This window comes from Borostomias antarcticus, assembly GCF_949987555.1.
Source record: "Borostomias antarcticus genome assembly, chromosome: 4".
NCBI lineage: Eukaryota > Metazoa > Chordata > Actinopteri > Stomiiformes > Stomiidae > Borostomias > Borostomias antarcticus.
Window position 1 is genome coordinate 19,392,113 of NC_140237.1, and position 25,750 is coordinate 19,417,862.

General features: G+C 45.0%; 3 protein-coding genes across 4 annotated transcripts; all 3 read left to right on the plus strand.

The window, feature by feature from the left end:
- Positions 1-807: 807 nt before the first annotated feature.
- Positions 808-7,873, plus strand: cyb5b (cytochrome b5 type B). The gene is made up of 5 exons (XM_084437533.1): positions 808-1,176; positions 5,914-6,042; positions 6,162-6,188; positions 6,415-6,440; positions 6,724-7,873. Exons 1-5 carry the CDS (start codon positions 982-984, stop codon positions 6,809-6,811), a joined length of 465 nt encoding a protein of 154 aa, XP_084293659.1. The 5' UTR covers positions 808-981; the 3' UTR covers positions 6,812-7,873.
- A 6,112-nt stretch (positions 7,874-13,985) lies between these two features.
- On the plus strand, positions 13,986-17,299 carry drc4 (dynein regulatory complex subunit 4). Its single transcript, XM_084436977.1, has 11 exons — positions 13,986-14,096; positions 14,249-14,338; positions 14,578-14,775; positions 14,974-15,180; positions 15,321-15,375; positions 15,469-15,674; positions 15,824-15,991; positions 16,226-16,312; positions 16,531-16,740; positions 16,936-17,001; positions 17,107-17,299. The coding sequence occupies exons 1-11, from the start codon at positions 14,094-14,096 to the stop codon at positions 17,254-17,256; spliced, it is 1,440 nt and encodes a 479-aa protein (XP_084293103.1). The 5' UTR covers positions 13,986-14,093; the 3' UTR covers positions 17,257-17,299.
- Positions 17,300-18,337: 1,038 nt separating this feature from the next.
- Positions 18,338-24,231, plus strand: mthfsd (methenyltetrahydrofolate synthetase domain containing). 2 transcript variants are annotated; one of them, XM_084437215.1, is made up of 9 exons: positions 18,338-18,477; positions 18,644-18,747; positions 19,247-19,360; positions 19,403-19,516; positions 20,556-20,669; positions 21,205-21,295; positions 21,813-21,925; positions 22,034-22,159; positions 23,071-24,231. In XM_084437215.1, exons 1-9 carry the CDS (start codon positions 18,450-18,452, stop codon positions 23,884-23,886), a joined length of 1,620 nt encoding a protein of 539 aa, XP_084293341.1. In that variant the 5' UTR covers positions 18,338-18,449; the 3' UTR covers positions 23,887-24,231. The 2 variants fall into 2 exon arrangements, with proteins under 2 accessions (XP_084293341.1, XP_084293340.1); XM_084437214.1 differs by lacking the exon at positions 19,247-19,360.
- Positions 24,232-25,750: the final 1,519 nt, after the last annotated feature.

Genomic DNA, 25,750 nt, shown 5'->3' on the forward strand with positions numbered 1-25,750 from the left:
CTCTAAGTAACTTGTTTTAGAAAGAAGATGCACTTGTGAGTTGCATTTATTGTTAGTCGCTTTGGATAAAAGCGTCTGCTAAATGACTGTAATGTAATGTAATGTAATGTAATGTTGTAAGGCGTTGACCTATCTGTATTTGTATGTACCTTATGCCTGTGTGAGCTGTGTATTTATGTTTTTATTTATTCTTCTGTAGTACATGGTCCTTTGTGTTTTTTATAGTGCTTTTACAAATAAAGTTGGATTGGATTGGAGTAGGACCTTCACCTTTATAGAAGCATCTGCATTCGTTTTATTTGTCTACTCATTATTCAGGTTTTTTCTTTAATTTGTTAATAAGACCTGTCAGAAAGTGTGGAACAATATGATCACCCTGTTCCCTGCGCCTCTTACAGAACATATCAGTGCTATGCATCTGTCTCTGACTCGTTATCAATGAATGCAGATTGACTACAGTGGGTGTGGCTATGACGACAGGTAGAAAACAACACCACTGACATGAAGCTAATTAAAGCAGAATATAGCTGTAAGTTCTCTCCACTGCAGAACCAATAATTAAAACCAAGAATAAGAATCTATCAAAGCGCCTGATGCTCAGTTCTACAGCCTGCGCAGTTACAGCGCAAAGTTGACATGCTGGACCTGGACCTCCATAGGACCTGTAACGTCAGTCTCATGATCACCACGTGATTGGTCACGTTTTAAAACATAGTATTTCATTGGCTACTGGTAAAAGTCAGTACATGTTCATTGGTAGGTGTCCCTAGACTGATGCATTCATGGATGTATTCGTGAGTGGGTTGTTCCAAGCCGTAGCAGTCAGTGGTTGATGGGGTGGTTTTCAAACGTTACTGGAGCCACTGTCACTGGGAGATGCGTTTTTATTATTTGTCATAACGTTAAGCTTGATAGGCAGTTAAACTTTAGAATCTCGATTTAACGCCTTAAAGAACTTTGTCAAAAGTGGGAAGAGGCAGAATGGGCGAGGAAATCAACGATAACAATATCAACGCCGATGTCAATTCGGTCGAGAAGGAAGACACAGCAGAGGTGACATCAGACAACGATGTGAAGTACTACAGACTGGAAGAAATAAGATGTCATAATATGACAAAAGACACGTGGCTTATTATCCATAATAAAGTGTATGACATCACAAGTTTCCTAGAGGAGGTAAGATTATCTAGTTTGCTAGTTGCATAGTTGGCTATGCTAGAGCTAGCACAGCAGACTGCTAGCTAATTGACTATTTTCAGGAATTGTCTAATAGCTAGCTATCCAATTAACATGTAGTGTCATATTGAATATTAGGTAACGTTAGCTAGGTTAATTCCCAGTTTTCTTGCTAGCTAGTCTAATGGTCTACTCGTGTTGTGTCAGCTAACGTACAGTAGCTAGCAAGTTAGCCAACGAGGTAACTAGCTAGCTGTGACAGCAGCATCTATATATATATATATAGGCACTTTATTTATTCCCTGGCAAATTGCTGTTAGGTTACCTAACGTTACGAGGCTAACGCTACATTAACTTAGCCGCCAGGAGGTAAAGGGGGTCATTGGGCAAGAAGTTGCACAACGTGTCTTTGGTCCTGTCCCACCTCCCGGGCTCACAGGCTGTGGTCCTGTCCCGCCTCCCGGGCTCACAGGCTGTGCGCGTTCCCGAGAAGTGCGCGAGGGCTTTCCCACTCCGTGGCCACTGTTAAATGGTCAGGTGCATGGAGGCTCTCTGACAGACATTTTGAGCCCTTATGCCCCCTTTCCGTAAGTCGGTTGTGGTTAGATTGGCCCAATCCCAATGTCCCCCCTAAACCCTCAAGCCCTGAGCCCTCACAGACTTATTGACGTCACCTGGTGAAGTGATCGAGTGTGAGAGGCTGCAAGGGCTCGAATTGGTATAACAAGGAATGGGACAGCACTTGTGACATCACATTACGTTGACGTGAAAACATATTTCTTACTATTGTGGGCGTGGGGCTTTTTTTAAATCAATTTGTAAATTGTACATGTTTTTCTTGTAGGCCTTCGTGTAAATTAATTTTGGCTGAGTCAAATCCCCTTTACATTATCAGAACTCTCTGTGTTACCCTCAAAACATTTGTTCAACTTGAAATCATTTCATTTTGTGGTCATATGCGATCGCGTCTGCGATCAAATATCAACCCAACCCAGTATTTGTTAGTAGGATCGCATCGATCCTACATTACTGCCTGTGATTCTTGTTTGTGATGAATCCAAAAGTATTAACTTAAGAATGATAATATATTATGTATACACATTCCTGCACCTCACAACTCTTTCCATATTCATGTTGGAAATCTCAATTCAAAGAACACTGCACCGAAATGGGTAATTAATGTCATACTGCTTTTAACTGGGCAATCATATGATTTAGAGCAACAGAAATCGATGTAAATTATAACCATAGCCTACATATTTTTAAACAAATCACATTATACAAACCCATGGGGTTAATAACCCATACTTAAAAATAATGAAACCAAATTAATTATAAGGCTACTTGTGCAGATAAGCAAGTCCAGCTGAAAACATGAAAACATATTTTGTTCTGTAACGTGAACGTTACGGTTGGTTGATCTGTCCGTGCTTGTTTATTGGCTGTTCTTCAGGTAACCCCGTGTTTCACGTCACGACGCTATGAACTGTGGGTAATTCCCTTGGGCTAAGTCTGCAGAAATGCAGACTTACGGGAAGGGGCCATAAAGGGCTCAAAATGGCTGCCGGAGAGCCCTCGCGCACTTGCCGAGTTGACATTGGGACACCCCTAAGCCCTCGCGGACTTCGCGGGAGCGCGCCCTTAAGTCTGCGAGTCTGCAAGGGTGGACATTGGGACTGGGCCATAGAGTACAGCTACGGCCTGTGTAGAAGACTAGTTCCCATCAATGCAGAGATTTTAACCCTAGCCTCGCGTCACCAGGCTCTCCCCAGGGACATGGACACATACCACACGAAACGGCCTATTTGTCCCAGGTGAAGTTCTTGCTGCATCTCATCGTAGATTTATGGGTAGGCCTGTTTTTGGACAGTATCCGCCTAGACCGGAACTGCAAAACAAATAGGCCCCAGGCTACCCTAAACCTAACCTTAACCAAACCCGATACCTAAGCCTAACTTTAACCCTAAACTTAACTTAAAAGACTCAATGGGTCTATCTGGTCAAATAAAGGCTAAATAAAAAACCTAAATGGCCTCTGCGTTTATGGGAACTAGCCTTTACCGTACTTCTACACTGGCCGTAGCGGTACCCTATCTAGCCACGACCACGGCCCCCCATCATCGGGTCGTCCACAGACGGGCCTCCCATCTTTGTGTCCAGTTATCCCGGTACTCCATACACCTGGCGATCTCATTTGTGGTCTCTAGTGATGGCGAAACGAGGCTTTCTGAAACACTGAGCCTTTTAGGCACATTGTGGTGCCAAAAAAAAAAAATTCCATTACTCGAAGCCTCATTAAATGCTTTGTACGCTACTGACACCTGCTGGCAAAGATCATTTAGAGCAGCCAATATTACTGCGCACCTGCAACTTCATCACTGATTGTTAGTTTAGCTACACCTGTAGGCCAAGCGTAATTGGCGTGTGCTGCATATAAACCAAGGGAAGGGAAAATGTATGCCTATATGTGTATTGTTATTTATCTGGACCTGTCTGCAATAAAGTTTAATTGAATAGAGGAGCAATGGAGTCCTAGCTGTATTTGAGAACAAACCATCTTCCCTTAATACGAGTCTCAGAATAATCTTCACCTGCCTGGATCTATGATAAAGTTGTTTTAAAACCACTCTCGCTCTATTGCTAGGGCCGTGGCTATACTTTACCAAAGGAATAGCCAGCCTCTACACTAAACTAAATGAGGATGGTTGTGACTTCACTGTATGATATTAGCTACTCCTCACCCATAGTAATAATTATCATTAGGCTATGTTTGTTGTTGTAACTATTTCTGTCTAAAGTAGATGATAATGACATATTATAATGTGGGTCTATTGGTCAACACATGAAAACTGATAAATAGCCTAATACATTTATTTGAGTGACCATGTTGACTAAACATGCAGAACAGGAAGAAGGAAATAAAGAGGGACATCATTGTGAGGGGTGCAGTTGGGCAGTAGGCTAAATGTGCTTCTGTAACTGGGGACTGTGAGCTTCTATAACTGGGCAGAGACAGTGAATGTGCTTCAGTATATGGGCAGTGAAATTGGGGACTGAGTGATTGTATAACTGGGCAGTGACAGTGACGCCTACTCCTCAACTCCTACTCCTCCAACAAACTCCTGCAAAACAATCCTGAACACTTCTACTGCACTTCCAACTTGATTCAACAACCAACCAACCACTATAACTTTCAAAGTAAGGCGGGTTTCGCTTCCTTACATTGACCACTCGAATCTCGAACCAAGCCGATCACGTGACCTAGGCCTCGTTTGTCATCGGTCACATGCTTTTAAAAAAACGAAGCGAGTCTCAATATGGGGTTTCATCAGGACCTGCACAACATGCTCAACAAACGCCTCAGAACTTCGGTCTCATACGTAACATCACCAGTGGTCTCCACTCCCGCATCCATCTTAATTATGTCCACAAATGTTTTGGTAGGACATTCTCACATCTTGCATCCGCGCCATGGAGATTGCTCCCATAACACCAGCTTGCTGGCCGGAAGCTCACAGTGTCTGTAGTAGTGCCCATCCAGCCTCATTCTCCCTGCTGCTATCTTCCCACTCACCCTTGGCCCCATTCACCCTTGGCCTCTCTCAATATAGAGCTTCAATACTGACGTGCGCGTTATGACTCATGTCCAGTGCTGCACGTGGCATTCTGGTGTAGCATCCGTCCAGCGACCTCTGCAGGGAGTGGCTCAGGGTCCAGCACTCTCAGCCATACAGGAGAACGGCGTCCACAGTGGCGTTGAAGAAGTTCATATTGTTGCGTCCTGAAACACAGGGTTACCTGAAGAACAGCCAATAAACAAGCACAGACGGGATCAACCAGCCGCGTTTAGTTACAAAACCAATGTATGTTTTCAGCTGGTCTTGCTTATCTGCACAAGTAGCCTTATAATTATGTTGGTTTCAATATTTTTACATATAGCCTAGATTATCAACCCTATGGGTTTGTATAGTTTGATTTGTTTGAAAATATGTATACAGATCTATAGGCTATAAATAACATAGACTTCTGTTGCCATGAATCAAATGATTCCTCAGTTAAAAGCTGATATTAATCATCAATTTCGTTGCAGTGTTGTTTGAATTTAGGTTTCCAGCATGAATATGGAAGGAGTTGTGAGGTATTTGTGCAGAAATGCGTATTGGTAGGCTAAATACTTTTGGATTCATCACAAACAAGAATCACAAACAGTGAAAGTTGACCAGAAATGTTTTGAGGGTAACACCGAGGGTTGTGATCATGTGAAGGGGATTTGACTCGGCTCCAAATTAATTTACATGTAGCCCTACAAGAAAAACATAACGTAAAATTGAAACATAAAATAAAAAGTCCCAAACCCACAATAGTAAGAAATATGTTTTGGCGTCAACATACAGTAACGTGATGTCGCAAGTGCCACCCCATTCCTTTTTACATAACATTCCGAGCCCTTGCAGCCTCTTGCACTCAACCACTTACCAGGTGACGTCAATAAGTATGTGAGGGTTCAGGGCTTGAGGGTTTAGAGAGGGAAATTGGGATTGTTGCTTTGTCATTTGTGTAACAGGAATGACCTCCTCCTAGCCTTGCAAGCCCATCATAATCTTGCGAGCAGGTTAAGCATCAGGTTATAGGGCTCGAGCCTAGATATCTAGCCAACTGTTGAAGGCAAATTATATGACTTGATATTGTTATAGTCATATCTATAATACTATTTGTTCATTGCTTTTGTCTTTGTAGCATCCGGGAGGAGAGGAAGTTTTACTGGAGCAGGCAGGTGCAGACGCCACAGACAGCTTTGAGGACGTTGGTCACTCTGTAGATGCAAGAGAGATGCTCCAGGATTACTACCTTGGGGAGCTCCATATGGTACTCAAATCATACCTTTCCTATGCACATGACCAGTCATGATACCACATTACGCAAGTAGTATCTCTAAGATGTAATTGACTGATATGATTGATTTGCTCTTTTACTGTGTCCTGTAGGATGATCGTTGGAAGGAGAGTCCAAAGGTAAAGCGCTTTTCCCCCCCCTACAATTTAAGGAATGAAATCTATTTCGTATATTCACTGAACACATTGGCTTCATTCTAGGCTACTCAATAGTGTATACTTGTAGGAGTAGCATTTCATCACATTAGGATTTGGCCACTGCTAGAGTGATGAGCTGTACAGTAGATGTGTTGTAATCTCATATTCATTTACAGACCTATTGAACTTTGTTCGTTCTTTTTCACAGGAAGTGTCAAATTCAGGAGAGTTCGGGTCAGTCAAACTTATTGAATTCATGTATTTCATTTACATAAATGTTACAGATTTAGAAAGAAGATGCACTTGTGAGTTCTGGCAAGTAGTAGTACATTGGCTCTTCCTACGTTAAATGCAATTATTGTTAGTCGCTTTGGATAAAAGCGTCTGCTAAATGACTGTAATGTAAATGTACATGTAAATACTCTTTTTTTACATAAATCCTCTTTTTGCCATTGGAGTGTTTGTGTTACTTGACTGCATATATATATACAAGTGTTCTCCCCCTCTCTCTGCTCAGCTCAAGGACCATATGGTTGATACCTGTCATAGCTGTGGCAGTTATTGGCATTATGTGTCGTTATTACTTGCTGGAACACAAGTCCTGAGAGCTGGTGGCATCGTTTTCTCATCTCCTTCTTTCTGTATGGACGGAGGCCTCGACGTGTTGGACCACACCCTCCTCAACTTGAACATGCACAACTACTCAGAGGAACGCCTGTCCCCCCCACCCCCCCGGATTTGCACACTGCCCACCACCTGAAGGAACAAGGGAGGGGAAGCAAGAAACGCATCAGTGCCCTTCTTCATTATAGACTTCACCCAGCAGGGCAGTGGGGCCGAGATGCATCTTGAAACATTCTGCTCTTAAGTTTATTTCTTTTCTAATATGTTGTTCATGTGGTTTCACTATGCCTTTTGACTTGATTGCTGTGCGGGTTGTCTGTTAAGTAGTCATATGCAACTGATGTGACGTGACTCATTATGCCTTTTGTCATGATTGCTGTGGGTGTTATGCTAGTAGTCCTACGCTATGACCATGCTCTGCATTATTCCCTTCGTACTACTTCGATTGTCAACACCAGGCCCGAAGTTAGGGGTTCGGTACTGAGGATGTCAGATAGAGAAGTTACCACAGGATCAGAAGTCCTTATGGAATCATTCCTTCACCGTTGAATCAGAATTTAAGTTTGTGTTGAGTGTGTACTTTTCGGATATGTTGTTGATTCTTCATGCTTCTGCTCCCATGTTATGCATTCAGTGAGAATTCCGTTTGAATCGGACAGTTGACCCATGCATTCACAGCACAGCTTAATGCGTTGAATGCATGCGTCTGTGATGGTTTACAGATTCTCAACTATTATAGTCTACAAAGGCTGCCCTTTCTCTTTTAATGCATTGATAAATGAAATGTATTGTTAGTGACTTGCTCCCTCATTTGCTCTCATGGGAACTGCATACATGCCTAGGCATTATTAACTTCTTGGAACTGAGCTTTTATTACTGAACACCCAAACCAATGGTCAGACCTTTGTGGAGCTACTGTCTTGCTGGTGCTTGTCAGTCGATAGCAGACATTGATAGTACAGTAAATTGCTTCCCAGACATCCCCTTGTGTTCTTTTTGTTTGCATAATATTATGGAAATGTTATACAAATTATATATATATATATATATATAAATAAAAAAAATCTACCACACTGCAGGAAGCCAATTTGCCACATCCTATGCACATCCATATATCCAATTAAAGATGCAGAATACCCTTATGGTAAATGGTAAATGGACTGCACTTATATAGCGCTTTTATCCAAAGCGCTTTACAATGGCCTCTCATTCACCCATTCACACACACATTCACACACCAATGGCGGCAGCTGCCATGCAAGGTGCTAACCTGCTCATTGGGAGCAATTTGGGGTTCAGTGTCTTGCCCAAGGACACTTCAACCTTAATTAACCCTCTATAATAAGCGACTGAATTAATTAAATCCGCACAATTTGAAGTGTTTCAGTTTTGTAGTTTTTACTTTGTGCAGCTTTAATTGTTTTGTTGACTAGTATTTATGTTCATCCTGCATTTGTTAAATCTTGATTAAAGCTGGTGTTTTACATAACCTTGTTTCATTGTGATAAAATGTGTAGTTTGAATGGTAAGCAAAAATGTTGTGGACGAAATGGCACTAAACACTTTAAAGGTATATATTGGATTAAAATTAAAAAAATAATAATAATAATACATCCATAGGGCTTTTCGAAGGCTGGCGAGTAAAAGTATTGCTTTTCCATAAAAAATATTTTGTCTGAAATTATTACATTATGAAATTGTGAAGGACGGACAATGACACTGTTGATACCAGCCAATAGTATTACAGCGTTGGTACTGCGCGCTAGGTTGCAGTATTATAGATGGTTAGCATCAAGTGTGTGTGCGACTATAAAACGGCAGCTTTTCCGTCCACTTCCGCTCACTCTTTTCAGCTAAACGTTTGGTAAAATGGCTGAGTTTCGTCGTCCTGCTTCTCCACCTGAGCCCCGGCGAACCGTGCGATACGAATCTCAAAAGCTCAGTGACCGAAGAAGGGGCAAAACTCAGATAAATATCGGGCCAGCCTTTGCTCGTTGGACGGAGTTTATGGAGTTTCATGGGATGAAGTCGCATGGTGACATGGCTACTTTTCTACTAGTCTCGCATAGCCAGATCTCCACACTTTGTTTACGCTGTGCCAGCGTCGGAGACAGGTCTGGCTGGACATATTACCATTCTGCATAGGGGGGAAAAAAACAGGTCCCCAGGAATCAAAATCTAAAGTGAAGCCCTATTGAAGCACGCCATCTTTGGAAAAAACACGTCACTGATACCTTTGACATGTGCAGTCAAAGGTATCAATGACGCATTCTTGTAGTCCACGAATTAGCGATGAAAAGCGGTGAGTTAGCAATGAAAAGCGGCTTGCTGAATAATCTACTTTCGTCAAATATATCCGTTGGAAAACATTTTTTTATCCAGGCATCTTAGTTTTAACAGTATAATTGTGACTGAACATGTTTTGTTTGCTAATAGGTGGTATTCATTCTGTTTCGAGCTCGGCGTGTTAGCCGCGAACTTAATGCCGCAACGAGAGATCCCGTCTCTGGATGGACAGCTGTTCACACCTGGGACCAGGTCCCCTGGAGCTATTTCGCCTGGCTGCCCATGGCGTTGTTGTGAACAGAATGAATACCACCTACTAGCAAACAAAACATGTTCAGTCACAATTATACTGTTAAAACTAAGATGCCTGGATAAAAAAAAAAGTTTTCCAACGGATATATTTGACGAAAGTAGATTAATAAGCAAGCCGTTTTTCATCGCTAACTCGGAGCGGGGAGAGCCATGAACGCAATCTATTCGTGGACTACAAGAACGCGTCATTGATTTGACTGCGCATGTCAAAGGTATCGGTGACACGTTTTTTTTTTCAAAAATGGCGCCGTTCAATAAGGCTTCACTCTTTCGAGCAGTCAGTGAATGGAGTGACCCTATCCAGTTCTATTAATACATCCATGGAAAAAATGCAGCATTTCTTTAAACCAATCACAGTCCGCAAAATAGCCACTGATTGGTAGGGCTGGGTTAAAAAAAAATCTATTAATCGATTCTGAATCAAATGATTCAGAATCGATTCATGAATCCCAAAATCGATCTTTTATCTAATGAATAAATGAAGGAATGAATAGTTCATTCATTCATTCAATGATTCATTCATTCATTTATTTTTGGAAAGCAGTATCGATAACCAGCCGTAGTAGGCCTGTTGATGTGTTGCATAACTCGACAGTCATGTAATTAAGGTTACAGCTAAAAAAAAAAAAAAAAAGTTTTAGTAACACTAACCGAATCGATATTGAATCGAATCGAATTGAATCGTGATAATCGATTCTGAACCTTGTGAATCGGAATCGAATCGATTCTTGAAATTCGAATCGATACCCAGCCTTACTGATTGGGCAGTGTGACAACAAATGACAAGGTTTAATGCCAAAACCTACATCCGTTGATGTGGGGGGCAGTTTGGTACACTCTAAAGTGAAGCCCTATTGAAGCACGCCATCTTTGGAAAAAACACGTCACTGATACCTTTGACATGTGCAGTCAAAGGTATCAATGACGCATTCTTGTAGTCCACGAATTAGCGATGAAAAGCGGTGAGTTAGCAATGAAAAGCGGCTTGCTGAATAATCTACTTTCGTCAAATATATCCGTTGGAAAATTTTTTTTATCCAGGCATCTTAGTTTTAACAGTATAATTGTGACTGAACATGTTTTGTTTGCTAATAGGTGGTATTCATTCTGTTTCGAGCTCGGCGTGTTAGCCGCGAACTTAATGCCGCAACAAAAAAAAAAAAAGTTTTAGTAACACTAACCGAATCGATATTGAATCGAATCGAATTGAATCGTGATAATCGATTCTGAACCTTGTGAATCGGAATCGAATCGATTCTTGAAATTCGAATCGATACCCAGCCTTACTGATTGGGCAGTGTGACAACAAATGACAAGGTTTAATGCCAAAACCTACATCCGTTGATGTGGGGGGCAGTTTGGTACACTCTGGGCTCCACCCCCACCCCCACCCCCCCCCCCCCCCCCCCCCCCCGCAACCCCCAGTCCAAATCCTAGTGTCTCTAGAGCCCCCACATGGGGAGCTGGCTTTGCTCAAAGTTTTGTTTTAATTCGATCCGCTGCGGAATTCAGATCTGCTCCAAAATGTAATGGGTTCTAAATTGGCCCGTGCAACAATCTGACTCCCAAATCAGACATCTGAGTTTGTGGCCCAGAGGTGGAGTGCCTTTGTGTTATCCTAAACTAAATTGATCAATTGTGCTGTTGTTTAAAGTATGTGTGTAAACAGCTGTGCTGTGAATGAACAGAAGAGAAACTGAGAGGGTAAATGATGGCAGGTGAGAGCATCAAAGCACTGATGTGTGCTTGTCTGCCTGCCTGCCTGCTTGCCTGTCTGTCTGTTTGTCTGTCTGTCTATCTGTCTGTCTGTCTGTCTGTCTGTCTGTCTGTCTGTCTGTCTGTCTATCTGCCTGCCTGCCTGCCTGCCTGCCTGTCTGTCTGCCTGTCTGTCTGTCTGTCTGTCTGCCTGCCTGTCTATCTGCCTGTCTGTCTGCCTGTCTCTGTCTGCCTGTCTATCTGTCTTCCTGTGTCAATAAAAAGAAGGATTCATCATTTTAACTCCATTCCCCTGTTCTCTTTATTATGTTGGATATACTGTATCTGTGGGTTCACTTAAAAAAATAAATACTTCTGAAGATAGAAACCAGATACCAGCCTCTCTACGTCCTTTTTGAAATGGTGATCACCTGTTATGACCTTAATTGACTCTGCTTCATTCCTTTGGGTTTAGGAATGTATCATGACTTTTTTTTTTTGATATGAGGAACTGCATTTGTTTTGTTCTCTACATTAATCTAATGATCATATCTAACCTCAACTCCTCCCACTGCTGCTTTGACTAGTTGGTCCAGTTTGTTATATTCCTCATAGGGCTTCTGTTAATATGTTTTGGCTACTGTAGTTCACATTACTCCTAATTCCAGTGGATTAAACATTGATTATTGTATATTGCATTTGTTCTGTTGATGTTTGTGTCTGTGTGAACTCATGAACACTGGGGATGGAACAAGGTTATAATAGTTTAGTTTTTTTCATTAGTTATTTTTATATCGTTAAACTTTTTATTTTCTATTTCAGTTTAGTTTTGATTCGTTTTTAAAGCAGGTTTTCAAGTTTAGTTTGGTTTTTATTTTTGGAAAATGCTTAGTTTTAGTTTAGTTTTTATTAGTTTCAGTATTAGTTTTAGTTTTTTTTTTCTTCTGTGCTAGCCTCATAAGACTATCCTGATCTCGAGAGTTCACATTGTTTCACTGTGTGAAACAAACCATCTGGCGCATGTCAGGTTACTCCTGCTCAGGGACACAACTAAAGAAACCAGGCCAGGTCCAGGCTGGCTTAGGTGCGTGGCTGGCTTGTTTCTGTTCAGGACTGGTAGGACGGAAGCTCATGCCACTGAAGTAGCTGTGAATTGAAAGTGGAGTACAGTGACCTCTGGGCAATCTGCTTGCACCCACTGGCGAAGACCGTGGGTCTCTAGCCCACTCAGGAGCCGAGTTGTGGGATCCTTGGCGTGGATAGTGGCGTGATGGCAAGACTCCGCCCCCTCGGGTCAGAGCTTGTCATGGACAGTGTACCTCTCTCCGGGCCACCCACCTGCCCCCACCAGTGAAGACCCTGTGTCTCTAGCCCACTCGAGGGCTGAGTTGTGGGGTCCGTGGTGTGGTGGCGAGACTCCGCCCCCTCGCATCATATTGGATCGGGGGCAGTGGAGCCCTCTCCGGGCTACCCACCTGCCCCCACTGGTGAAGACCATTGAATATCTGGGAAACCTGAGGTGTCATAGATCTTTTGATGTTCTGGGACTACTGCCTCTTGTGGTAGCAACATAGAACTGCAGTCAACAACGGGACGGAGGCAGCCAGGGAGTAAGCCAGGGAGTAAGCCAGGGAGTGAGTGACAACAAAATAGACATTTGGTATCCTAGGTGCGCTGGCTTACAGCCACACACAAAAATAGTGGATAGATTTCATATACACCCAAAATACTAGACTTATATATGAAATGAAAAAGACTAAAACTAAGGACATTTTCTCAATAATTTGTTTATTTTAGTTAGTTTTGTAAACACACAATACAGTTTTAGTTCATTATCGTTTTTTTGTATAGTTTTTATTTTTATTTCAGTTAACTAAAATGTTTTTTCACACTTAGTTTTTGTTTTTTAGTTAGTTTTCGTTAACTATAATAACCTTAGCACGGAAAATACAGTGACAAGTAACAGGTGCTCAACCAAAAAACTATCAACTGAAGAAAGAAGAGAGGTCTGCACACTGTTTCCAAAGCTCCCCTGTGATTTATTTAAAGTACAACGTTTCGGCCTCATCAACACTGCAAGTGAGGGAAACGTCAGTGGGTTTGAAATGAAATTCCATAAAGTAAGTTTTTAATATATGGATCAAGTTTGTTAACATTTAGTGCTAGTGTCTATTGTACTGCAAGTGGGGTACTGGGGTGTGGGGGTGCTGAGAAAATGGGTTTGATCCAGCATTAAGCTACTAGATAGGCATGGGTATCATACCAAAATATCACTAGACATGTAGGAAGAGAAACATACATGCCAATATTCTCTGTTCACCTTAGGTGGTACCATGAATCTGGATTGGCCCCTGGACTATAGTAATAGTTTGTAAACTACCTGGTCAGCCTTTTCTATTAACTTTGCCTCTGTCAGAATTGCATATTATGCAAATTAGTTGATTATGCCATCTAGCTAGACCTACTTCTAGCTACTTTTGGGAGAACCAACGGCTTACAGAGGAGTTGGCAACACTGTGCCCTGGTCTAAAGAGGCTCTCAATAAAGTTGCCTACTGCGGTCAAGCTAGCCTCCTATTACGGTAAAGAGGTTTTTCAACTTTGAAGAAGGGAACTGGTTATTGCCGATTTGCTTTTACGTGGGGAGAAGAAACCACTGAAGAAATTCCTAAACTGCTTCCACTCCGACTTGTTCTGTATTTTAATTTCTCCCGGCAACAGAGGAAGTGGCGAGTAGCCATGCTAAGGCGAGCCTATCCTCTTCCACAGCCGACTCCTCCCTTGCCGCCGCTGGGGAACGCAGACAGTCAAAACGTGCAAACCCAATGATCAAGTTGCCATGGCGATACTTAGTTGATATTTGGGGACGCAAACAAATGAATGCGTTTATATGATAGCCAGCGTGCTAGCCTTCTCTTCCGGGACGGGATTATCACAAATATATATTCGTGCTGCGTAGCAAAACCTCACAATGGTAAACGCGCCTATTCTTTCTGTTCTTCATCTATGCAGTTTAGCTTACGTACCTAACCAACACATGGCTAGCTGGCTAACGTTAGTGCTAGTTAGCTAACGTTAGCTCGTTAGGAACAGTTAGTAAATTGACTGTCAATCTTGTATTTCCAGCCACCTAAAAAGAAAGGCGCAAAGCCAGCCAAGGGCAAGACGCCAACGGTAGTGGATGGCCTTTCCACGGAGGAGATGTCAAAGGAGCAGGTAAGTTAGCTAACGTTACCAATACAACTAGCTAATTTGCTAGCTAAGTTAGATGGCTAGGACTACCTAACGTTACACCTCCACTTGACAATGTATCTACTTCTCTGACGAGCGCTACCATCTAGGATATTAGGCAATGTGGTACTGATAATTGTACCATCTGGTTGCAATGCTCCTACAAACCACGATTATATTACTGTGATGGCTGTTGATGTCCTTGTGTTTCTGTGTTGTTGTAGCTGGAGGAACACATTGTGCGCCTCCGTGAGGAGCTGGACAGGGAGCGGGAGGAGAGGAACTACTTCCAGCTGGAGAGGGACAAGATCCACACATTCTGGGAGATCACCAAGAGACACCTGGAGGAGAGGAAGGCTGACCTGAGGAACAGGGACAGAGAAATGGAGGAGGCAGAGGAGCGCCACCAAGTAGAGATCAAGGTAGTGTACACAGTACACACACACACACACACACACACACACACACACACACACACACACACACACACACACACACACACACACACAAGTCTATGGCTCATGAAGCAGGAGAGTAGAGAGGTTTTGCCAGCCAAGAGCTTGTGACTGGTTTAAGATAGTGCTGTATGAATACAACCATCTTGTTCTTTTGTCCCCCAGGTCTACAAGCAGAAGGTGAAGCACCTCCTGTATGAGCATCAGAACAGTGTATCCGAGCTGAAGGAGGAGGGGGTGGTCTCCATCAAGCTAATGCAGAAGGAGCAAGCAGAGCTGGAGAACGAGCTCCGCAAGGGCATGCGCACCCTCAAGGTGGACTTCAAGGAGCAGGAGCTCTCCAATGAGAACCTCGTCAAAGGCCTTAAACTGGTTGGTGGTCCCCTTTGTCTCTCATCAGGTTCACACAGACACAGTCAGCATTACCACTTTCACCTCACATTTTGGTTATTATTCAGATGCACATCTCAATGTGATTCTCCTCCAAAATGTCTATATTTTGACTCCGACAGAAACGCGATGAAGAATTAACCAAAACAAGAAATGACTTTGAGAGACAAGTGAGAGGTGAGTGGCTGTGCAGCTGTATGTTTCAGTTGCGTTCAAAACTGCAGTTGTTATTAGGAAGACCCAGTTCCTATCTTCTCGCCGTTTGAATAGAAATCGAGGCCAAGTATGAGAAGAAGATGCAGGTGCTGCGGCAGGAGCAGGACCTGAGAAGGAAGACGGAGGCCCATGAGATCGAGGAGAGGAAGAACAGCCAGATCAACACTCTCATGAAGAACCACGAGAAGGCCTTCAGTGACATCAAGAACTACTACAACGACATCACGCTCAACAACCTGGCCCTCATCAACTCACTCAAGGTACGGTGTAACACCGGTAAGCTAAAGATGAATGATACTTCAAAGTGTATAGTGTACAGTAGCCCCACAGGTGATCGTCAGGCTTCAGAGCTGCAGCTTAGTATCTGTTGCTTACTTGCTTACTTACTGTGTGTGTGTGTGTGCCTCAGGAACAAGTGGAGGAGATGAAGAAGAAGGAGGAGCGTTTGGAGAAGGAGATGGCAGAGGTGTTGCTGCAGAACAAGCGTCTGACAGAGCCCCTGCAGAGAGCCAAAGAGGAGGTGGCTGAGCTCCAGAAACAACTGGCCAACTATAAAAAGGACAAGGCCTCACTGGTGGTGTGTTATAGCTCAAACACAGAATGTCGGAAAAAAAAAGTTTTGATTGTTTGGAATGTAGGTCATGCACAGAATAAGTGCTGTATTATATAATACGGCACATAAAAAGTAATGGGGTTCTCAGGGTCTAAGATCTGGTATATGAATACTGTTGCTGTTTTAATGGTTGCTGATAGCAGGGATGATGATGATGATGATGATGATGATGATGACGACGACTGCCTACCATGACAGGGGGCCAAAGCTCGTCTGAAGGTTGGAGACAAAGAGATGAAAGACCTGAAATGGGAGCATGAGGTGCTCGAACAGAGGTTTAGTCAGGTGAGAAGCTCCTAAAACTCGAGAGTTTATACTACTGTTAATTGTGGCATGATTTCAGGGCTATACAGACCTGTTTGCTATCGTGCCATGTGTCACATAGCAAGAATACCACCAAGTAGGATGTATTAAGTTGGCAATAATATGCTTCCTACCTTCCCTGTGGCATCCCATGCAGTTCTATCAAGTGCTGAGTTGTTCTCTGTCTTTCTCTGGCGCAGGTCCAGATGGAGAGGGATGAACTGTACAAGAAGTTCACCCAGGCCATCCTAGAGGTGCAGCAGAAGAGTGGCTTCAAAAACCTGCTCCTGGAGAGGAAACTGGAGGGCCTAACAGACACCCTGGAGAAGAAGGAGGCGCAGCTCAACGAGGTGCTGTCTGCCTCCAACCTGGACCACACTGCCCTCAGCGTGGTCACACGCAAACTGGAGGTACTCTACCCCTCTGGACTCTTACCTGCCCTGCACGCACGCACAGTCAGAGCAACCTAACCCTCTGGTGTTAAGCTCACAAATACACAATCCATGGGAAGTCTCATGGCCACTGATGATGACGATGATGATGATGATGATGATGGTGGTGGTGGTGGTACTGAAGCAAAACATTTGTTTTTATTTTTCCTACAGGAAGTTTTGGATTCTAAGAACATTGCGATCAAAGACCTACAGTATGAGCTGGCTCGAGTTTGTAAGGTGAGGACATCAGTCTAACAGAGAGATGCATGTTCTAAGAAACTTTTCATGCTTGTTATTGCCAAAAGTATATCTTGATGTTAACATGCCTGGTGTGTCCGGCAGGCCCATAATGACCTGCTGCGGACCTACGAGGCCAAGCTGAGGGCCTTCGGTATCCCTGTGGATGAGCTGGGCTTCAAGGCCCAGGAGTGCAGCATTGCTGGACACTCTCTGGGACAGGGTCCTGCTGGACTGGTCTCTTCCCCAACATGAAGCAACCGGCCTAGCCTTCAAGACACAAACACACCCCTGACCCCCCCCCCCAAACTCCCATTCTAACTCACATAGACTCTATGATTCTCATATCGTATCACTGCACTGCTAATGTGACTCCTCTACCTCTCTTTGATTCTGACCTTTTCATAAAAAGACTGAAGATCAAGAGCACCAGCTGTTTTCCCCAAACTGTGAACATTTCCAAATAAAATTGGTTGAAACCAAGACCCATCATTTCTTCTTTTGGGACACACAACACATTTTTGAAAGGCAAACATGTTTGGCAGACAGTTCACAGATGAAAACGAACCAGGTTGTTATTTCAGAAGGAGCTGCCTCCTCTTTCAAGCTGGTGTTTGACATGTGATGGGACGTAACTCAATAACCTCTACAAGCTTTTTAGAAAATCCATAACAGGTTGAATTACAATTCAGAAGTACATTTATGTTGCCAGCCTGCAATGTAAAGAGCTGCTCAGTTCCCTGTCTTCCACAGATCCCCAAAATGCATAACTCAATTGGGTTCCTTACGGTTCATATTCCTCTAGCTGGAAGGCATTTTCTCCAAGCTTTATTGATATTTGGTTACCCAGAACATATGGATGCACTTTGCATTAATGCATAGATACTTATGTAAATCAATAGTACTTCATGTGGTTTAATATTCTACAGATGTGTTTGATCATCTCTGGGACATCGAGTCTCGTTTGAACGTTTCCATAACACTGAGGTAAAGCCCGTTTAGCAAGATGCCAATTTGAACCCTTTGCATTTAGTGCCCCCGTGTGGACAGAGGGAGTTGTGACATTGACTTTGTTGATTGTTCACTTGACACGAGTTAAAAGACTGATCTAATTTTGGTAGAGACCTAGGTTAACATTCTGGACGGTTTTGGTTAGGGGAGTGCGAGAAGATTACATTTGTCATTTTTCATTTTATGTCTTTTCAACTGTTAGGGTTAGGGTTATCACCCTGACCGATATTTCAAAATTGCGTTTTTGTACGGATTGGTCTTCCTTGGCTACCATACAGCGAGGACTAGTCGACTCTGACAAGCAGCTGTTGCTACAATGTTACAGAAGCCTCACGTGCACAAATCACACTCTCCCACACTTTGGTTGCTTCGTTTTCTAGATTGATTAGGTGTTACTGTTCAAGAAGAATACATTGTTCGTATCATCTACAAGTATAATGGAACCTGTTATAAAGATCAATCCTGGTAAATAGTTACGGCGTTCAACGAAGCTAAATGCTATTGCATGCCAATGTAGCTACCTAGCTAGCTATCTGGTTTTATTGTAGCTAGCTAATTATCCTGTGATTCATATAGCTTGCTAACTTTTTTTCAACTCTGTAACGTAACGCATTTGAACTTATTACTGCAGGAGCCTCAAAGTGGGACATTCGAGAGAAAGTTTGGGACTACATTGAATCCAAGAACTTGGCAAACTTTCCAAGGCCTGTTCACAACAGAATCCCAAATTTCAAGGTAACGGGCTACTACTGCAGCTAGCGAGAATGGCTGGTTCACTATTATTCACATCAGTTTATAACGTCAAATAACTCAAATCACGCATCAAGTATTAATACGGCTATTTTTATGATAATTATTTTTTGCTTATGCAGACTTTTGTATGATTAATTTAGTAATCCTACTCGTCTCCATTCGTGCATGTGCACATTCGTGTGGAAGAGTAGGATACCGTAATCTAAACTAAAATGTGCTCTTGAAATATCACGTTGAAGCCTTAATTATTATAATGTTTGCCTTCATTTTATCGCGGTGTCAACTTCTCAGATTCATGAAGTCTCTATTTTAGGAAAACCTATTTTTGACCATGCAACATTGTCACCACACACACATGCTCCCTAACCCCCTACTTGTTGTATTGGCTGCACGTGTGTCTCTTGGTGTTGCTGGATTTTTTTGTGCTTCTGTGTAAATGGTTGTGTGTCTGCATGGTCTGTATGATTGTCTGCATGGTCAGGATGCGATCCCAGCATGTGACAGGCTCACAGCCCTGCAGGAGTTCAAGTCCAGCAAGACGGTTAAAGTGAACCCGGACAGGCCCCAGCAGCAGGCCCGCTATGTCACGCTGGATGTAAGTTCCCTCTGACAAGCCTCTCCTGTCCTCTCCTCCCAGGGTGCCCACACGGCCTGTGCCAAGGTCACTGAGCTCCAGGTGTTCACCAAGACAGATGGGGTGAAGGTGGACCCAGATAAGCCGCTGGAGGCGGCACGGCTGGCAGTGCTGCAGGTAGTCCTATAGGGGGCAGTCTACCAGAGTAGGGTCCTGTAATGCATGCTGGTGGTTGTCCTGTTTAAACTCGTTGCTCAGTTTAAATACTGCCCACCAGCGCCATCAAATTGTTGGCTTTTCACTACCGTAGCTAGCTGTAGTTTGGGGAGGCGTGTTTCTAAAGCCTAGTTTATACTTTATAAGATGGCTCATAGCTCTGGGTGTTTACACGCAATAGATTGGCTGACTGACCACTGACCTGTGCCCATGGCAACGTAGAAGCTGCACTGTGGCGCATGAGCCACATACTAGTTTGTTTACCTCAGTTTTCACCCAAGAAGAAGGCTCTAGATTGCCTCAAGTTTAAATCTGAAATATTGCCAAATAGACACCAAATCCTCCACCACCATCTTGTATAACATAAGCAAATGGCATGAAAAGGTAGTTTGGTGAATAAAAATGGACACTGGACAGAGGGAAACATGATTTGTACGATTGAATGAATGAATACCGTAGACCCTTTCACTTGCAACTAACATTAAGGTTGCAGATTTACTAATGCTGGAGGAAGAGGAGGTAGTCCTCAACAGCTGAAGAGATGAACAGGGGGAGTTTAACCTTGTCTTCCATGAGAGAAATTGATCCGGTGCAGCATTTTAAACATGTCCGTAAATCGTTTTGTCATTGTGTCTGTCAACCAATCATCGCTGTGAGACATAATGACGCGGTGTGAGGCATTAGAACTTCCAGGAGGTACGAGCCAAGTGGCTCACAGCCTGCGAGACGTTCCAAATTACGTCAATGAGCCAAAAATGTCTCTCAGAGCTTCTCTCACAGTGTGAATTAGCCTAAAGTCAGAGGGCCAGAGACCAAGCCCAGTGTGGGGGCGAGTGAAGGGAAAAATAGAACCGAAGAGCAACACAGTGACATCTGGAACACCAGTGCTTGCCACGAGTGCGGCGTTGATATTACTGAACTTTATATTCTTGCTAATACCCATGAATAAACTGTAAGTGAACCAGATCATCTAAATGATCGTTTTGCCATGTGCCTCCAGGCAAGGAAGACCCTGCTGGTTCCAACCCCTCGCCTTCGTACAGGCCTCTTCAATAAGATAGTCCCTCCTGAGGGGGCCAGCAAAGAAGAGCTGCGTGTGTGCTCCACCTCCCAGGTACGGCCGGCCTCATCTCAGCATCCCTACTAGACCTGGGGGGAATTACTATTTGCTTCAGCCTGGCTGAAGGGGCAGTGGTGTGGAGAGAGCATTTTTTGAGAACAGCCCATAGGTTCCATTTTATAAGACAGAAATGTTTAAGCACAGATAAATAACTGAAATGATTCCAAATAGTATTTTGACCCAGGTCTGGTCCCTACACTCTCAATTATTTTCCTTCCATCTCCTACACCTTCCTCATCTCCCTCTTCCACCTCTATCCTCCTCTATCAGAGCTTGCGTCAGAGTCCCTGTCTTTGCATCGAGTTAAAGTATTTCTTGTTGAGGATTGGTAGTCTTTCAGGATTAGATTCTTTCAGGATTAGATTCAGGGCTTTTTTTCCTCAAAGTATTTTTTGATTTTTGCTTACAATATAAAAGAAGATAGAAACATTAGAACATTGTGAACTTTTTTGAAGATTCAGGGCTTATAATGTTGTATAATCTACCTGTTTATCCGGCCTGTATCACTCTTCGTATGTGCCTCCTCCAGGGTGTGAAGGAGTTCAGCAAGCCGGTGGGTCTGGATGCCAAGGTGCATGTGGACCTAGTGGTGGTGGGCTCGGTGGCTGTGTCTGAGAAAGGTGAGGAGCCCCATGTTCTGCAGAACCAGCCGCCGTGGACTACTGGGTTATAGTTACTACACATCACTTTCATATAATTATCGTTCTACTTTTGGTGCTGGCTGATGACATCACGCCGCACGCACGCCAGGTGCACGCGGATGTGTTCCGCATCAGTCAACTTCATTGGACCAAATCCTTTGTCAAACGGCTATGATTGGACATTGATTTGTGTACCTGGTCCCGCCTCCCAGACACGATCGAGCATGTTTGTGTGTGACGCATCCATATGGAAAATGGCTCCTGATCCGTTCCCAAATTTAAAAATATAAAAAAAAGAACGGATTACTTGGCTGAAAAGGGTAAGAAAGACATTCGGATTTTTGATTATTCTTGAACTATGTTGTTTCACCTCAGACTAAATTTGTGAGGTTAGAACATCCCAATTCAGCGTGTTAATATCCTGTGTAATATCTTTAAAGCTTATGAAAAGCATACTGTATACAAAGTCTTGTGTGACCCTCTCTTTCTCTCTCAGGTTACCGGATAGGGAAAGGAGAGGGGTTTGCTGACTTGGAGTATGGTATGATGGTGGCAATGGGTGCTGTGAGTGAGTCCACCGTGGTGGTCACCATTGTCCATGACTGCCAGGTATGCCCGCTAACCCCCTCCGACCCAGCTCTACGTCACCATCTTTCAAACAACCGCAAAACAAGGCCAAGTTGTTAAAGATGGTGACCGTGGTACGTTTGTGCCTAGGTCGTGGACGTCCCAGAGGAGCTGATGGGGAGTCACGACCTTACCGTGGACTACATCCTCACTCCCACCAGAGTCATCAAAACAGACTGCCAACGTCCCAAACCCCCAGGCATCATTTGGGCAAAGGTAAGACACGCCCTTTATGGTGTGTCACCCAGTATTAGCCCATTGGGCTCCTCTAGATGGAGATATCCACCAGTTCCCCGAAGTTGATTAGCGTTTTCTTAAACTGTGTCCAGCATTGCATTGTTGTATGCCAAAGAACTCCGGCCCCGTTTCCCAGCTAAGGTCGGCCAAACAACAGGGCCCCTCCCCGCGACATTTAGAGTTCACGCATTACACCTGGGTTCCCTCAGAGGTCCCTGCCAGTAGCCTGGGACCCAGTGACCCACCCATCCTCAGACAGGAAGGGCACGTCTCATCATCAAAGCCCTGGTTGGCCCGGCCAGGCTGGCCCTGCTGGGCCCAGTGGAAAAGGCGGGTCAGGGAGGCCAAGGTGTAAACAATAGACGCTGTATATCCTGTACAGCAGAGGCCATCATCAAAGCCCTTGCAGACACATTCTGGCCTGGGAAATCGGAGAGCTGTCTTTATTTAGATGCAAGGGAAGTGAGAAAAATATGATTTTTTAAGTGAGGCTGTCAGCAGACCTGATAACGGCAACGGTCCTGTTCCCCTTTGCCCAAGCAGGGATGTCTTCTCATTTGCTGCAGTTTGTCGTTGTGCCAAAACATTGGTTCTCTTTGATGTTTCATAGTTAGAGTCGCCTTGTGTTTCATATGAGTTATAGTCACCTTGTGTGTATTTCTCTCAATGTGCAAGAGCTGCATGCAGTGATTTCCACAATAATGAGCCTTAGGAACCAGTCATGATAATACTGGCTTGAGTCCGCAGTTTTCTGCTTTCAACACTCTCTGCATGCTTTTAATCCCTCTACAAATCATTCACTATAAACCTCAGTTGTGTGTTCATGTCCCCCGTGCTGGCTGACCTTGTGGTGAACTTGTGAACCTGTCCCCCTGTTCTGTACTTGGAAGCTGAACACGGACATGCTGGAGAGGATCCCCATCCTGAAGAGGCTGCGCGCCTTGGAGGAGGAAGCGGGGAAGGACGTCACCCTGGGGGCGGCTCCGCCCGCGGGCGCCAAGGAGGGGGGGGGCAGGAGGGAGCCCAGACCGTTGTCCGACCAGAGGCCCAGGCGCGAGCCCAGGCGCAGGCCCCGGCGAGACAACCAGCAGGACGGCGAGGGAGACGTCAAACAGGACACCCTGCGGGAGTCCAAAGGCGAGCCTGATCAGAAACCCCGGCGGCGCCCAGCTAGAGTGAGGAAGGAGAGCAGAGGGGAGGGCAGGGAGGACGGTAGAGGAGGGGAGGCCAGGGAAGGGGGCAGAGGGGGGAGGGGTCGAGAGGGAGAAAGAGAGAGGAGAGAGAGGGGAGGCGAGGAAGGGGGTAGCGGTGGCGTCGCCGCCTCCGAGCGCCGCGCCCCTTTAAGCGTGACCACGGTGTACCTGGGGGGCATCCCCGCCGGGCTGCGTGTGAGCGAGCTGAAGAGCGCCCTCCGGGAGAGGGAGGCAGCGCCGCTGAGGCTCACCTGGCAGGGTGCTCAGCACCGGGCCTTCCTGGACTACAGCGACCCCGAGGCTGCAGACCAGGCTCTGGAGGCCCTGCAGGGGCTCTCCCTCAATGGGCACAGCCTCCAGGCAGAGCTGGCCAAGAGCCAGAGGGGAGGCAGGAGACAGGGCCCCCCCAACAGGAGACCCAGGCCATCAACGGGCCCAAAGGCATCCAAAAGCAACCCGCCAGAGAACATGAGTGAGACCCAAGCAGAGACTCAGGATCCCAGCCAAACCTAGAATCTTGCCTGCCTCGCAACTTGCAACCCTAGTAACGGAATCTCAAACGCAGCCCCAAAGAGAAGGGCGTGTTTCAAAGGAAGTCAATGCCTTCACTGTTTTGGAAGTGAAGTATGAAATGTGAATGTGTTTCAATGCCTTAAGCAGAGTTTGGTTTGTTATGTTTTTAGTGTTGGTATTGTCTATGTACGTAACCCCCTTTACTTTTGAAATACTTCTTATACAGAAATGCACAGTATATCCCAATTGGCAAGCCTGCCTGTTTGTATGTCATAGTGGAAGGTTTAGACCTAAATACATGCATTACAGCACAGTATCTTTCTCTAACAGTACCGGCAATGTAAAAGGCCCTTCATGTTCTGTAATGCTTTTTCAGAATATTTTGTGTACTAAATAAACGGTATTTATGGAGTTTTGAACATTAGCCTCATCGTCTTTATTTGAACCAGAGGTTGATGCGTTGCGAGAGCAGGTTGCGTGTGGCAGACAGGGCGGCAGAGAACACTCATGAACTCCCAGCCATGTCTGAGCGGCGAGGGGTGGCGCACAAGATACGCCAAGTAGCTGTAGTTGGCGCGGAGTCTATCTGCATCTGGAGGGAGACGCATGCATGATTTGTTCTTCATTCCCTTACACTTTGCAGCACGGGCCTCAGCCATGGTACTCTTGTCACCATAGATCATATGTCGTGTGAACTCAGAAGAGCTCCTCTACCACCTCCTCCTCAAGGTCAAGGCTATCTTCGCACCGCAAGAGCTGATGAGGTGCCACAGGGCTCTTCGCCACCTTGTCGTACACCGACAACTTACCCTTGCCATAAAAGCCTGAGCATCACAGCCTGTAATACAGTGTAGGGTTTGGACACGGCCTGGAGGTAGGAGGGAGCTGTTCCTTTCATTGCCCTGTAGGCTAGTACCAGAGTTTTAAACTGGATGCGAGCTGCTACAGGGAACCAGTGTAGAGAAGCTCCATCTCAGCAGCTCTTGCCTTGAGTTCCTCCCCGGGCTTCTCTGTGCATGGCCCCTTGGCAAACATTAAGTGTTTTCTCAGAGGTATGGGTGCATGGAGGGAGGTATACTTAGCTGAATTCCCGGTCTCGTAAGAAGCTGGTCAACTTCTCTCGCACAGCATTGGCTGAGTTGAAGTCCGCAAGAGGTTCCTCAGAGGCAGCCATGGCTGACTGTAGGGTAGGGCGGGTAGGTGAGGCCGGGTCGAACGGGAAGGAGTCGAACTCATGCACGCGCGCAACCAGGCCCATCTTCTCGCATCCGTTTCGGGCCACATTCCATGTGCTTCTTTTCGGTTGGCCAGGGTGTTGTGAGCCGCCCGGATCTGGGCGAACACCGTTCACATTTCTGAAGTGCACCAGCAGCTGTTTCTCATTCTGGAGGATGGAGAGCCAGCGAGACTTCCTTTTGCTTCCCTTGTTCATTGTACACTCAATCAGCATGCCCCAGGCGGCCATGTTGGAGTAGGGGCTGCCTGTGATGAACTGAGTGAAGTCAGTATGAAGGAAAGTGACTTGATCAGCAGGGAGTGCTGTCAGCATTGCCCAGAATTCAAGCAGCCACCTCCTGTTCACCTACTGTTGTCCGCTACCATCCATGGCAGCATGGTGCGCAGAGAGCTGGCAAACTCATCCCAGTTGCAGATAACAACTGTGTGCACATTCTGCATGAGCACATCTGTCATGGACAGGAAGTCCGTCCAGTAGTCTGCTATGTCGCTGGCCTCCACCTGGGTGAAGAGGTTGGTGATGAGGCTCTCGAGGTCAGCGTCATCCTCCAATGCCGCATGAGCAGCAGTGCGGGGGTTCTTGGGAGAGACTGGTATCTGACTGGTATCTCTCAGAACCTCAAGGTTC